The 14,888-nt window shown below is 35.6% G+C and overlaps 1 protein-coding gene across 1 annotated transcript in view; it reads left to right on the forward strand.

The window, feature by feature from the left end:
* Positions 1-14,888, forward strand: part of Pcm1 (pericentriolar material 1) — a 91,334-nt gene that overhangs the window by 23,242 nt on the left and 53,204 nt on the right. The window contains 12 exon segments of the mRNA XM_051182307.1: positions 1,553-1,730; positions 1,893-1,943; positions 1,946-1,978; positions 4,709-4,818; positions 6,394-6,601; positions 8,247-8,445; positions 9,172-9,345; positions 9,817-9,971; positions 10,077-10,306; positions 13,491-13,642; positions 13,771-13,900; positions 14,660-14,800. Coding sequence (XP_051038264.1) covers positions 1,553-1,730; positions 1,893-1,943; positions 1,946-1,978; positions 4,709-4,818; positions 6,394-6,601; positions 8,247-8,445; positions 9,172-9,345; positions 9,817-9,971; positions 10,077-10,306; positions 13,491-13,642; positions 13,771-13,900; positions 14,660-14,800 — 1,761 coding nt within the window.

Consider the following 14,888-nt stretch of genomic DNA (forward strand, 5'->3'; position numbering starts at 1 on the left):
TGGAAGAGGCTTTAGGTAGCACTGATGAAGGATGTCATCTAGAAGGAAATGTCTTGAGTTGTCTTTGTTCCCTGCGGTTTCTGTAGAAATCACATGTGCCCAGGGAAAGTAAATCAGTGCATTTATTTTTATTTTCAAAAGAAATGGAATTGCCTTAGTAGTTTTAGGGAGGAAATCATTTAAAACTTTATAATCCCAACAAAATTTGTTTGTGTGGCAAATTTAAAACCAAATCAATACATTAAAGGGAATATTTTATGTCAATGGGTTAAAATAATAGAACTTTCAAATATTTTGATGATAAATCATTGATGAATACCATTATAATATACATTTCATATATAATTGGACTTAAAATTTATTGTTTGGGGGCTATATTTACATATATTACATTGTTCAGCTGCGTTTTAAACTTTAGTTGCTTAGTTTTGTATATAGTATGGGGGTTTGTTTTTGTTTTTGTTTTGAACACACATGGTGCTTTATGTATGCTAAGCAAGAGCTTCACCACTAAGTCTTACCACCAGCCTATGTGGTCATTACTTCTTTAAAATATTTTTTTCTTTTAAAAGTTAGATTTATTTTATATGTGTAAGTGTTGTTTGTATGGGTGTGTGTGCACCCTATGCATGTTTGATGCCCACAAAAGCAGAGAGGGTGTTAGATCTCTTGGAACTGGGGTTAAGGTGGTTGCAAGCTTCTATGAGTGATGGGAACTGAACTTGGGTCCTTTGCAAGAGCAACAAGTACATGTAACTGCTGAGCCAATTCTCCAATCTTATTGGTAGTTTCTTCTATGTAGTTCATATTTAAATCTGTTATGTTGCATGTAGAGGGGATGGTAAGTGTATTCTTAGTGTATTGGGGAAGTTTGGGAGTATTTTCTTTGTGTTTTATGCTCCAAACTTAGCTGAATAGACATAATTTAACAGTCATAAACTAATAAAGATATCCGATACAAAATAAAATTTTTAACTTTGTTATGTACGTAATGTGTTTCAGTTAGGCCTTTTTATGCATGATAATCAGCAAATGTTTATAAGAAATCTTGACCTTGGTTAGAAGTTGGTATGTTAATTCTCTCCTCTCCCCCTCTCTTCCTCTCTCACTCACACTCTGGTTTCCTTTTGTTGTATATATTAAAAATCATCTTCTAGAATGGAGTAGAAAGTTTTGTTAACTAGTGTTTTTTGGAAAAAAAAAGAATCTAACATAGCATTAACTCTGTATAATCTGTAATTGGCTCCCCTATTCTTTTGTTTGCAATATGTGGAGCTCCCTTTGCCTTCATAGATTTTCAACCTTCTGTTTTGTAAACAAAGGTTTTGTTTTTTTGGTTTTGTTTTGTTTTTTCTTATTTCCTCATAGTTTTTCACTGTTAAATTCCCTAATTCTTAATGTGAGACATATCAATTTGCTAAGCTTTAAAACTGCATCTAGAGTTGTGTATTCAGTAAGAACTATTCTCTGTGCTATCCTTTGCCACTAGCAAATGACACAGGACCATGGATTTCAACAGTTAGGTGTAAGTATTGTTGGTCTTATTTTTCAGGCCAGAGATCCTCAACAGGAGCCTATGGAAGAGACAGAAAATTTGAAGAAGCAACATGATTTATTAAAAAGGATGTTACAACAGCAGGAACAGCTGCGAGCTCTGCAGGGACGACAAGCTGCTCTTCTAGCTTTGCAGCATAAAGCAGAGCAAGCTATAGCTGTGATGGATGATTCTGGTATGCCACAGTCTTAGCATACTATTTTTATAAGAAAGGCTCATTAGCTCTCTGTATTGCAAATTGAATGCTGCTATTATATAATCAGATCTCGGTTGTTGACTAGTGTAGCCACCTGCAAGCAAGGCTTACTCTGTCCTATGCTTTCCTATGGTTATACAGAAAAGGTTGCAGGAACAACTCCTGGCTATCCTACTGTACTGTGCAGACAGCTTGTTCTGCTATTCATCAGAGAGTACCTTTAAGAGGTAAAAGAGATAGGCCTGTATGTAGTACTGTTTGTTAACCTCAGTGATAGATAGGGCTCTTGATGTTTTTTGTTTCTAGTTTGGGGGGAATACTGTTTATTCATTTGTTTTTATCTCATTCAGCTAAGATTGTTGTTCTTTATTTGCTTTCCAAGGAAAGTGAGCTGGGCATGTTAGCATAATACTTGTAATCGTAGCGAAAGCTGATACAGGAGAATCAAGAATTCTTAGAGTCTTGGGAGATTGCTCATTTGGGAAAGTGCATGTCCCACAAGCATAAGTACCTTAGCTTAGATCCTCAGCAACCACATAAAAGCCAAGTGCAGTGGTACCCATCTTTGACCACTGCAGTGGAAGGGACAGAGACAGGAGGACCCCTGGGGTTCAGTAATTTAGCCAGTTATTGAGCTTTGGCTTCAGTGAATAATCTTGCCTCAAAATATAAGATGAAGTGTGACTAAGGAACATACCCCACATAAACCTCTGATGTACACATGTGAGTACACAGGACCCCACCCCCCAATACTTTATAGTGGGACTGTCTCATAAAATAAGTGGAGAGGGATACAGGTTTGCATGCTTAAGTTTGCCCTGGGTTCAGTCCTTAGCACTTGGAGAATATAAAAACAGACAAAAAGAAGTTAAATAAGGGAGTAAATTAATAGAGCATCTTTAGTATTCAGTATTAGTAGTTCTGTTACTTCTGCTATATCCATTTTTATATACGAGCTTTTAAAACTGCTTCCCGGGTACACAAAAGGACTTTGGGAGCACATTCCCCATGGAGGGATTCTCCCTTAACCTAGAGGCAGGAGGAAGGGCCTAGTCCCTACTCCAAATGACTGACAGATTTTGTTGACCCCTCCTGGAAGGAATCACCCTACATGTGGAATGGGATAGGAGGTTGGGAGAAAGGGAGGGAGGGGAGGAAAGGAGAGGGAACTGGGATCGATATGTAAAATAAGACAAATAAATAAAAAATAAAAGCAACATAGATTAAAACAGCAAAAACAAAAAAACCCACTATTATACTTTACTCAGTTTTTGTGAGACTCAGAAATGTTCTTTTTTCCTCCCTCTTTTCTCAGAGCTGTGTATGATTTAAGCGACAAATTACTTAATATGGCGTTTAGTTTTGTAGTTTGTCTTATTGTCTTCAAACCTGTTTAAACCTGTTTTAAGTTTTCATTATGATAAAAGCAAAATTGTTTCTTATTAAAACTCTGGCTAAAGTTTCTTTTTAGCTTTATCTTTAATTGAGAAGTAACAATTGTATATATTTTGGGGCACAAAGTGATAGATACAATAACCTCTTCCATTGGCTTAGTTGTTTTCACATCAATTCTCATAGTTTATCTTTAAGCACTGTAATTGTGACAATTTAATTTACTGTTTTGGTAACATAAGTTTCATAAATGTTACTTACATGAGTACACGGACATGAGTACACAGGGAAGGGGTTATCTACATGATTATGGTCAACTAACCAAAGTCTTGCTCCTGCCCATATTAGCTGCCTGAAAACCTCTTGAAGTAATGGAGCTCCCAAAGTTCCCAGTCTCATTTCTATAATCTTAAGTAGTTAAATTTGTATCATCTAATTGGATCATCAGAATCGTAGGGTGCTACTTAAGGCTTTATAGAGAAGGAAATTAAACACAGTTTCTGGCTTGGCTAGACTATACAGAATTTTAGTAGCAATCAATGGAATTTTTAGGTTAAAATATACAAGTAATTTTTTTAACAAAAATATACTATCATGAATTGCAGTAAAAGACTATAGGAGATTGAATTTGAACTTTTTATACTTCTTCAACAAGATTTTTGACTTAATCATCTTAAACTAATTCTGCTACTGAGTTTATGAAGTTTTACTGAAGAAAACTGATGAAAGCAAGGTTTAGCATTCCTCACCTGTTCAGAAACACAATATTTCCTATCTAGCAAGTTGCTTGTTATCTGGATTGTAATTTTGGTGTTTTCCACAGAAATTTTAGTCTAGAAAAGTGTTCTTTCAGTTCTTAAATGCTAGGGGTTTGTTTTCTAGGAAAAAAAAAAAAAAGCTGTATAGCTTGTGGCTTCTTTTAAAATTGGAAGGTTAAAAGTGAGAATCAAGACAGGGTGCTGGATGGTAGAGCAGCGAGTATTGTCAAAGGTGTCTTTAGAAGCATACTCTAGGATGGGGGGGGGTGGTTGTTTTAATCAAGATGATGAAACCTGTGCTCTTTTAATTGACATGGTTTTGTGGGGCACTGCCATTCTTACTTACATATCGCTGACTTTTGCCCTTTAATGGTGGAAATGGGTAGACAAGAACTCTATTTCAGAGAGCCATGCTAATTTTCAATCTGTACTTTGTAGAAAAACTTGCCCATTTCTGTAATACAGTTTTACTTTCCCTGGAAGAGGTGGAGTTAGAGACCTGTCAGAGTCAGCTGTGTCTTTTCAGGATACTAATTTGCCCACTGTTCTCTCTACCTAAAGAAACTAATAGTGCCATGCTAGCTCTAACCTAACGAGTCATAATTGTTTATTGGAATTACAATACTAGCCTTCCTTGTGTGCTGAGATTGAAAACATGGGTCACTTTCTAATAAAATGATTGGCTGATGGAGAAATAAGATAGTTAAAAGTTTTAAATTATGTTAGGTTGTTATCCCGCCCCCCCCCAAATTTATACTTAGCTTGATGCGTCTGTATATCAAATATAATATTTAATTTTATTTTCAGTTGTTACAGAAACTACAGGAAGCTTATCTGGAGTTAGCATCACATCTGAGCTAAATGAAGAACTGAATGATTTAATTCAGCGTTTCCATAATCAGCTTCGTGATTCTCAGGTAATTGGTTTATATAGTTGTGTTTATAAATCACATTAATTAACCCAGTGTGTCTCAAACCTTAGTAAACATGGGTTTTTTTTTTTTTTTTTAATGGATACACAAAGTCCCTCAACCTCCAAAATTATGATTCTTAAGATTTGAGTGGGCCCCATTGTTATTCTTGACACTCCTTTGAGAAACTCTAGCTTAGAGGAGATATACTGTGTTAAGATTTTTTTTTTATTTGTATGTGTGTATCTAAATGTATATATATGTATCATGTGCATATAGAGACCAGAAAAGGATATCAGACCCCCTGGAATTAGAGTTACAGACAGTTGTAAGCTGCCTAATGTGTGTATTAGGACAGAACCTGGGTCTTCTGCAAGAGCAGCAAGTGCTCTTAACCGATGAGCCATGTCTCCATATCCAGAAAAGCTATTTTAATGTACTGAGTGTAAGGTTACCTTGTATAGGTTGTTATATAACCATTCTTTTTACCTCTTTTAAGCACTGGGTGGTAATTATATTAAGGCCAGTTATAGTGGTGCATGCTTTAATCCCCACACTGGGAGGCAGAGGCAGGTGGATCTTGGTAAATTCAAGACCAGCCTGGTCTACATAGTGAGTTCCAGGATAGCCAGAGCTACCTAGTAAGACCTTGCCTCAAGGGAAAAAAGAAAAAAAAAAAAAAAAAAAAAAAAAAACCCAGAAATTTAAAGTTAGTTTTAAGTCCATGTCCTTGCATTATTTTATCTTTCTGGCAGTTTTAAGAAGGTTTTTTTTTTAAGGAAGAGTATTATTTTCATTTGATTTGGTATTGACAAGACAAGCTGACCTCACATTTTCCATCTTCCTGTGCTCCTCTTAAAGCACTAGTGAAGGCAAGGAGTTAAAATGAGTTCGACAAGCCAAGATGAAAATAAATAGGTGTTTATTGGGGATGAACTTAAACAGATAGCAATAAGTAACTGTGGAGGCGGTCCTGCTACAAGGATACTTTCCCCAATGCTTTCCAGAACCCAAAAGGAGCTTCTGTCCCCTGCTTCTCTACTTTAAATGGGTCAAGTCTGCATATGTAACCACGCCCAAAGGGCATGGCCATTGTTATACACTAGGGTAGTAAGATGCTGCTACACACTAGGGTTGTAAGCTTGTGCTACCATGTCTGTCATTAACAATTTTAAAATTAGTAAGTATTTCAGTTTTATGATTTTGTAAAGTAATGATGCATTTGTGAATTTTTAGTGTGGGATTTGGATAAGAGTTGGTTAACCATTGCCTTTATACTGGGAAAGGATATATGATTGAAGGTGCAGTGACTCTTTTCTTGCCCACTAAATAAATGATTATGGCCAACCATTTTGGACAGTTATCTGGCAGAAATTAGTAAATTTTTCTAATGAACCCTGTCATACCCTACTTCAGGAAGCTCTCAGATACAGGAAATAGGGATAAGATTGTTAATGGGAACATTGTGTTAATAGCACAATAGGAAGCAAAATAAATGTCAATATACAGTAAAATACAACTTTTAATTGCCTTCATCTTAAATGATCTTTTCTTTTTTTGCTTTTTCTTTTTTAAACCAAGCCTCCTGCTGTTCCAGACAACAGAAGACAGGCAGAAAGCCTTTCATTAACTAGAGAGATTTCTCAGAGCAGAAATGCCCCAGTTTCTGAACATGAGAAAGTCCAGCTTTTTAGCAAAATGAGAGTACTACAGGAAAAGAAACAGAAAATGGACAAGTTACTTGGAGAACTCCATACCCTTCGGGACCAGCATCTGAACAATTCATCATGTGAGTAAATTTGACTCAGCAATGTTCTGTAAAGGGGATGTAAGTATATATGCTGGCACAGAGCAGTTACTTAGTAACTATTTGATAAGTAAATAAATACAGTTCCACAAAAAAAAAAATTGCAGCTTTTGAGGAAGAAACTTGAATATTCGTGAAAAGCTCTTAATAAACCAATTTGTGATAAGAACCAAATAGATCTTAAGTCTATTCATTAAAAAAAAAGAAAGTTGGGATGATTTGGATCTAGGCTGTAGTCTTTATTGTACTGAAAGTTTTCCTCACTCCTAGTTCCGGCCTCTCAGTAATAGGAGTTCAAGTGCAGGAGATTGAAATCACCTGGAGTAACTCCAGCTGGCCATTATTATTGTAGCATTGCAGTTTTTGTCTGGATAAGAAATTATAGTGGATAAGAACATGATTTTTATAATCCCCATTCTTAGGCTGGAAAGATAGCTTTTGCAGAGACCCAGGTTTGGTTCCCAGAACCCATGTTAGGTATCTCACTACTGCCCATCACTCCAATTCCAGAGGATTCAGTGCCATCTGGTTTTTATGGGCACCTGCATGCATGTGATGCACATAAATTTATGCAGGCACATATACACTTAAAATAATAAGTAAGTAAGTCATTGAAAATAACAGAATCAGATGTCCTCTTTTGGTGTGTGTGTGTGTGTGTGTGTGTGTGTGTGTTTTGAGAGAAGATTTTACAGTGGAGCTCAGGCTCACCTCGAATTTGCAGCATCCAGCCTCAGTCTCCCCAAGTGCTGGGATTATATGCTTGCATTGCCACATCCAGCTTGGACTTGTTCTTTACTCTTCACATATCTCCGTTTCTCTGCCACTTTCAAAGAAATCTTACTATTTCTGCCCTGAAACACTCATTTCCCACCTCTTGACCTCAGCTACCTTCCTCTTCCTGTAGAGGATAATATCAGTTATTATTAACTTTTATGAACAGAGGAAGACAGCTAAGGAAAGCAAAATTTGAAAGGTATGTTTATGGCTTTGTGCCAATTTTATATACAAAGAAAGTCATACTTTGTTGACTGACAACTGACTTAAAAGGCCACTCCTCCTTCTAGAAAACAGAGTAAAAGGAAAAATGGTTAAAGAATAGTGTAAAAAGAAACCATTGGGAACTAGCTATGATAATTGTGGTATTAAAATGAGAAGGAAACAATGATAGTCACATTGAGGAAAAGATAAATGACAGTTTTGTAGTAGGAGGTAGAAAAATATATACTTTCTATAAACTATCTGCCAAGATTGGCCTTTTGTGTTCTATATGTCATGCATAATGACCCTGTTTAACTTAATCTTAGACAAGTTTATCCTAATGTACTTTTGGCTTTTCTAGCATATAGCACTGTAATTCTTTTCAATTTCTGTCTCATTTTCTCTCTTTCTTCTATTTTAACCCAGTGGCTATAATGCAAAAATACTAGTCTGTCTGGAAGAAGTAAAAATATTTTTCCTTGTATATTTTGATGTGTTTAGTTGTGAACTATGTTAATAAGTGGCCTGTGTGTATACATGAGCTTTCAGGATTTAAATATGCAGATTTTAAGATGCTAATGAATTTTATGTTGCTTCATACCATGTTTACTTATGGTAATTGTGTATCTTTTTGTCTCTTTTTTAGTTGTGCCTTCAACTTCTCTCCAAAGAAGTGGGGACAAGAGAAGTTCAACTGCAGCTCTCTCTGCTCCTGCAGGCTTTGCTCCAGTTGTCAATGGAGAGTCTAATAGCCTTATATCACCCGTTCCTTGTCCTGCCACTTCCCTAGTTTCTCAGAATGAGAGTGAAAATGAAGGTCATCTAAATCCAGCTGAAAAACTACAGTAAAATACTTTTTACAATCATTCTTCATATTTATTAAATAATTAGACTCAAACAATGAGGATATTTTTTAAATTGGTAAAAATTTGTAAGAAACTGAAATTAATAAGATAAACATTCTTAAGATATATGGTGGAAGAAGGAGAGGGTGTAATATATATTAATCTTATCAGTTGGCTAAAAGAAATAAGACATCTCATAGGTAGTTTCTGTAAACTGTTATTAATTGATCATTTTTTAGGGAAAGGGTTAGAAATAGAAATAATATTCAAGCAATAAGGCCTGAGCTCTGGACTCATAGCCCTGAAATGATGTTATTTATACCAGACTGTCAGTGTGAACAGAACATTCAGCCTCTGCTTCTTCAGCTGCAAAACAGGGGTGATGTATATGACATCAACCCATGCTTTGGGGTTTTGTTTGTCTGTTTTGAGACAGGGTCTCACTAGGTAGCCAGTCTTGGCTGACCTAGAACTCACTGTGTAGACCAGGCTACCCTTGAACTTAAAGAGATGTACCTGCCTCTGCCTCTTGAGCATTGGGATGAAAAGCATGTGCCAACATGTTCAGCTGAAACTGACTGTACTTTTTAAAATTGACAGATGCCCTGAATATTTAATTTGATCTAAATTTGTGTGTGTGTGTGTGTGTGTGTGTGTGTGTGTGTATTGACTGCTTTTAAGTAAAAAATAACTTGTTTTTAAATGGTGTTACTTTTTTTTAATCAGGAAGTTAAATGAAGTTCAAAAGAGATTGAATGAATTGAGAGAATTAGTTCATTATTATGAACAAACATCAGATATGATGACAGATGCTGTAAATGAAAATACAAAAGATGAAGAAACTGAAGAGTCAGAATATGATTCTGAGCATGAAAATTGTGAACCTGTTACTAACATTAGGTGACAACATGAAGTTTCTTTTTTCCCCAATTTATTCATCTTAACTTATGCTTGTGTGGAGGTTGGGATAGAGGGACACATCAGTGCAGTATTTGTTGTTAGCTTCTGAGTTAAGTTTTTCCTTATATGTAACTGTTAGTGTAATAATTATAATTGCCCTATAAAGAAAAAGGAAATACTGATGACAGTCATTTAGTAAAATTGCTGTTTGTTATTGAATGCAAGTAAATTTAAAAAAGTATAAAACTTAGCATTTTATTTTCCTATTGCTATGCTTTAGGTAATTTTTGAATTTTCAGATGCTTTTATTCATAAACTTTGAAGTTTGTAGAAAAGTTAAATGAAAAGCAGGAATCTGTTACTAAGAATTTGAGCTTAAATGGTTTGTTTAATGCTATTCTGAGCTTGAAACTAGTTTATTATAGCTCTTGTTGTTATTGTTTTAAATAACTTGGCTTTAATTTCTTTCAGAAATCCACAGGTAGCTTCCACCTGGAATGAAGTGAATAGTAACAGCAATACACAGTGTGTTTCTAATAATAGAGACGGGAGATCAGTTAATTCTAACTGTGAAATTAACAACAGATCTGCTGCCAACATCAGAGCTCTAAACATGCCTCCATTAGGTATCATTTCCTATGTTCACACAAATTTTCGTGAAGTAGATTATCTCTGCCTTATACTTTTAATGTTTTAAAGTCATTTACTTGAATGATACTTGGTTTTAACAGACTGTCGATACAATAGAGAAGCAGAACAGAGGTTGCATGTAGCACGAGGTGAAGATGAGGAGGAGGAAGAAGTCGAAGAGGAAGGAGTCAGTGGAGCTTCCTTATCTAGTCATAGGAGCAGTCTGGTTGATGAGGCACCAGAAGATGAGGAATTTGAACAGAAGATTAGTAGACTTATGGCTGCAAAAGAGAAACTCAAACAGCTCCAAGATCTTGTTGCTATGGTGCAGGTAAGTTACTTGTTAAAATAGTATAGTCATATAAGATGACTTTTTGTGTGTGTTTGATAATTATGACTTTTTGTGTGTGTTTGATAATTATGTTGGTTTAACTCCTTTCCATTTCTTATGGTGAACTGAGGCTCCTTACATGCTAAGCATGTTGCCACTGAGAGTTCCATCCCAGCCCCGTATTTGTGTCTTAGATGTTATTATTGAAGGTTTAGTAGCTTGCAAGCTATACAGCAGATACTGGCAAACTCTTTCGGGTAAAGTTGAGAAATTGAGTTTGATGTAGTAGTAATAAGTTAGGCTACCCTGAGTATTCTTATATATTTGTAAAACTCATTTGCTAATTATACATTTAAGATGGTGGTTCTCAACCTTTGAGTCTCTGATCATTTTGGGGGTTGAATCACAGGGGTCGCAGATCAGATATCCTGCATATCAGATATTTACATTACGATTCATAACCGTAGCAAAAGAAAAAAAACAGTAGCAACAAATATAATTGTATGGTTGGGAGTCAGTACAACATGAGAAACTATATTAAAGGGTCACAGCATTAAGGTGGTTGAGAACTACTGCTTTAAGATCACAAAATAGTACATAGAAAAACTGAAGTATGAAAAATAAACTTTTTTAAAATTAATTCTAATACTTTATTTTTTCCATGTAATATTTTATGAAAATACTTCGACAGCTTTTTCATTTCTTAAATGACATACCAGTTCTTGCCAATCTCCTGTTCCTGTGGTTACTGGGTAGGTGAATCTTTTGATTGAATAAAAGACTAAAATAGAATTGCCATCACAAGAGTTAATAGTTATATAATTAATAAAAATCAGTGCCAATTCATTATGATTGTATAGACTATTATTTCTAAAAGTTAGAATTTCAGCTATAATCTTAAGAAAAATGTGGATTATAAATAAATATTTCCAAGAAAATGCACAAGCTCATTATCAACTCTACTAATTATTGCATTAGTTCAACAACAACAATAAATCTACTCTTAATAAGATAAAAACTTTGGTTGTTTTTTGAGTAATCACAACAGATTTTAGGTAGGATATTCTTTCTTTAAAAATGAATAAATGAATAAATGAATGAATGAATGAATGAATAAATAAATAAATAAACAAATAAAGGTTTCCTATCTCAGGCTGTCCAGAAGTTCACTATATATAATCCAAGCTGGTCTTTAACTCATGGAGAGCCTCTTGCTTTGTTAGCCTCTTGAGTACTGGAATTACATGAATAAGCCACCATGTCCATCTCTTATTTTTTTGTATCGTACCTATTGGCAAATTAAAGACAAAAATGAGTCAGTGAGGGAAATTTTTAAACAGATAATGGGCATGGGTTATTTGCAATAATATAAAAGTTGCACCTTAAAATTTAATATTGTTTTCTGCTCTGTAGTATTTTATTTATTTTTATAATTTAAATTTGAATTGTTTTACTTGTCAATCCCAGTTCCTGCACCCTCCCGTCCTCCCCTGTTCCTCCCACCAACCCGCATCTCGTTCCCTTTCTGCTTCCCAGGGAAAATAAAGGCCTTCCATGGGGAGTCTTCAAACTCTGTCATATCATTTGGAGCAGGACCCAGGCCCTCCCCCATGTGCCTAGGCTGAGGGAGTATCCCTCTATGTGGAATGGGCTCCCAAAGTCAATTTGTATACTAGGGATAAATATTGATCCACTACCAGAGGCCCCATAGACTGCCCAGTCCTCCTAACTAACACCACATTCAGGGAATCTGGGTCTGTCCTATGCTGGTTTCCCAGCTGTCAGACTAGAGTCCATGAGCTCCCCCTTGTTTAGGTCAGCAGTTTCTGTGGGTTTCTCTAGCCTGGGCTTGACTTCTTTGCTCATCACTCCTCCCTATCTGCAACTGGATTCCAGGAGTTCGGCTCAGTATTTAGCTGTGGGTGTCTGCTTTTGCTTCCGTAAGCTAGTAGATGAAGGCTCTAGGATGGCATTTAAGGTACTCATCAATCTCATTATCATGGAAGGACACTGAAGGTAGTGTCTCCACTATCGCTTAGATTGTTAGTTGGGGTCATCCTTGTGGATCTCTGGACATTTCCCTAGTGCCAGATTTTTCTTTAAACCTATAATGGCTGCCTCTAATATGGTATCTCTTTTCTTGCTCTCCTCTATTCTTTCCCTGACTCAATCTTTCTGCTCTCTCATGCCCACCTCTCCCCTCCTCTTCCTTCTAACCTCTCCCCTCCCCCTATGCTCTCCATTTGCTTGGGAGATGTTGTCCCTTTCCCCTTCTTCAGGGGAACATGTATGTCTCTCTTAGGGTCCTCCTTGTTTCCTAGTTTTTTTGGCGGTGTGGATTGTAGGCTGGTAATCCTTCTATGTCTAACGACCATGTGTGAGTGAGTACATTCGTGTTTGTCTTTTTGTGACTGGATTACCTTACTCAGGATGGTTTCTTCTAGTTCCATCCATTTTCATGCAAATTTAAAGAACCCATGGCCCTCCGCCAAGTACTACTCCATTGTGTAAATGTACAACATTTTCTCCATCCATTCTTTAGTGGGAATCAGTCTACCTCAAGATCCAGTAAATCCAAATGTGCATATACCCAAAAGATGCACATTCATACAACAAGGACATCTGTTCAACTATGTTCATAGCAGCATTATTTGTAATAGCCGGAGCCTGGAAGCAACCTAAATGCCTCTCAACTGAAGAATGTAGTAGTTTTTAAGCTGCTTAATATTTGACACAAAGCTGCTCATTGATAGTTCCTTATCTCAGTAAGCAAGTTATTTTGTAAAGGTATCTTAGTTCATAACACTGTAATGAAATGTCTGAGGTTGGATAATTTTTAAAGAAATAAAGGCTTTAGTTTATGGTTTTGGAGGTATTAAGGGTCCACATTCTGGTTAAGTGTTGTAAGGCCATGTACGATAGTACGTGATAAAAGATGGGCATATTAGAGCCTTGGGCATATAAAGCATTCAATCCTTAGCACTACAAATAACAATTTTTAATGGGCTCATTTTAGTTTTAGCACTTAAATTCTTATCATTGGTAGAGGATGCACTTCAGTTTTCTATAAAAGTTATTTATATCCTGTATTGTATTGTTTTATAGCCTAGCAAATTATGTAAAGTATAAATTTGATAATGTCTTTGGATTTCCAGATAGTTTTATATAAATTGTGCTATTTTAGGATGATGATGCAACTCAAGTGGGTGTCTCTGCCAATACATCCAATTTGGGTGATTTCTATGCAGCAGAAGAAGATACCAAACAAATTTCAAATAATGCAAGAGAAAATTCTAATAAAACACAAAAGGATACTGGAGTAAATGAAAAAACAAGGTATGGTAAACTTTTGGCTTTCATAATAAAAATTCAGAGCCAGCTACCTAGCTAGGTACTTACTGTGTTATATTTTGCTTAGTATCATTATTTCATTGGAGTCCACAAATATGTCAATTTAATTATAGAGAGAAATTTTATGAGGCCAAGCTACAGCAGCAACAGAGAGAGCTAAAACAGTTGCAGGAGGAAAGAAAGAAATTGATTGAAATTCAAGAGAAAATTCAAGCCGTGCAAAAGGCATGTCCTGACCTTCAGGTAATTATAAAATATATTTCTTTCAGTGTGTTGAGAAATGTTTAAAACTTAATGTCAGTTTAAAGTAGTCTGTCTTTACTGATGTTGAAATGACCTATATTTGCTAATTTTCCAATTGCTGAAATGAATGAAGTAATAATGAAATGGATTTGGGTTACCTGTTTTTACTTTGAAAGGTAGTAGGTGAGGATCAAATGATTACTTCTATTTTTGTATTGGGCTAGTTAGCAATTTGCTCATGACTTGAAAATTATAATTTTTATACATTAAGATATTCTTGCTTACATTTAGCAGTTAAATTTGTTCTCATTCTAGTTATCTTTACTCTGTAGTTAAATTTTGTTTTTGAAGAGAAGAACATTATGTTTCTAATATAACTATTTCCTAAGTTTTTACTTTCTCCATTTTTTTCTGATCCTTTTGTCCTTTATCCCAAGTATTTTGTGTCCAGAAGAGTATATGCCAAGGTTGGGTTGAGTGTACAGTGTCTGTCCCACACCCCATATTTGATCCTTAATGTTTCTGATTGTTACTTCTCATCACCTTTAGCCTGTTATCATCTTTGTTTTCTTCTGTTGTGTTTGGATCGTGGTGGTGGTTTTAGTCTCAATAACATTAAATGTGTCACTGGAGCTCCAGAGGAGTATAAAATAATTACGAAATAAATTCAATTATTTTAGTACTTTATGGTAGTATTTGTATATGCATATATATGTATGAATATATGCATATGTTTTGTTTTGCTTTCTGTTTATTTAGCTATCAGCCACTAGTATGGGTAGTGGTCCTACCAAAAAATATCTACCAGCTATTACTTCAACCCCAACTGTTAATGAAAATGAAAACAGCACAAGCAAATCTGTTATTGAACCTGAAGATTCTTCAATAGTAGATAATGAGGTATAGTACAATCTACTGTGTTGCTCCTGAGTTGGATCCTAACACCTGAATCTGTAAAATTGTTTTTTTGGTTTTGAGGAGAGATGGG

This window comes from Phodopus roborovskii, unplaced genomic scaffold (assembly GCF_943737965.1).
Source record: "Phodopus roborovskii unplaced genomic scaffold, PHOROB, whole genome shotgun sequence".
In the NCBI taxonomy this organism is placed as follows: domain Eukaryota; kingdom Metazoa; phylum Chordata; class Mammalia; order Rodentia; family Cricetidae; genus Phodopus; species Phodopus roborovskii.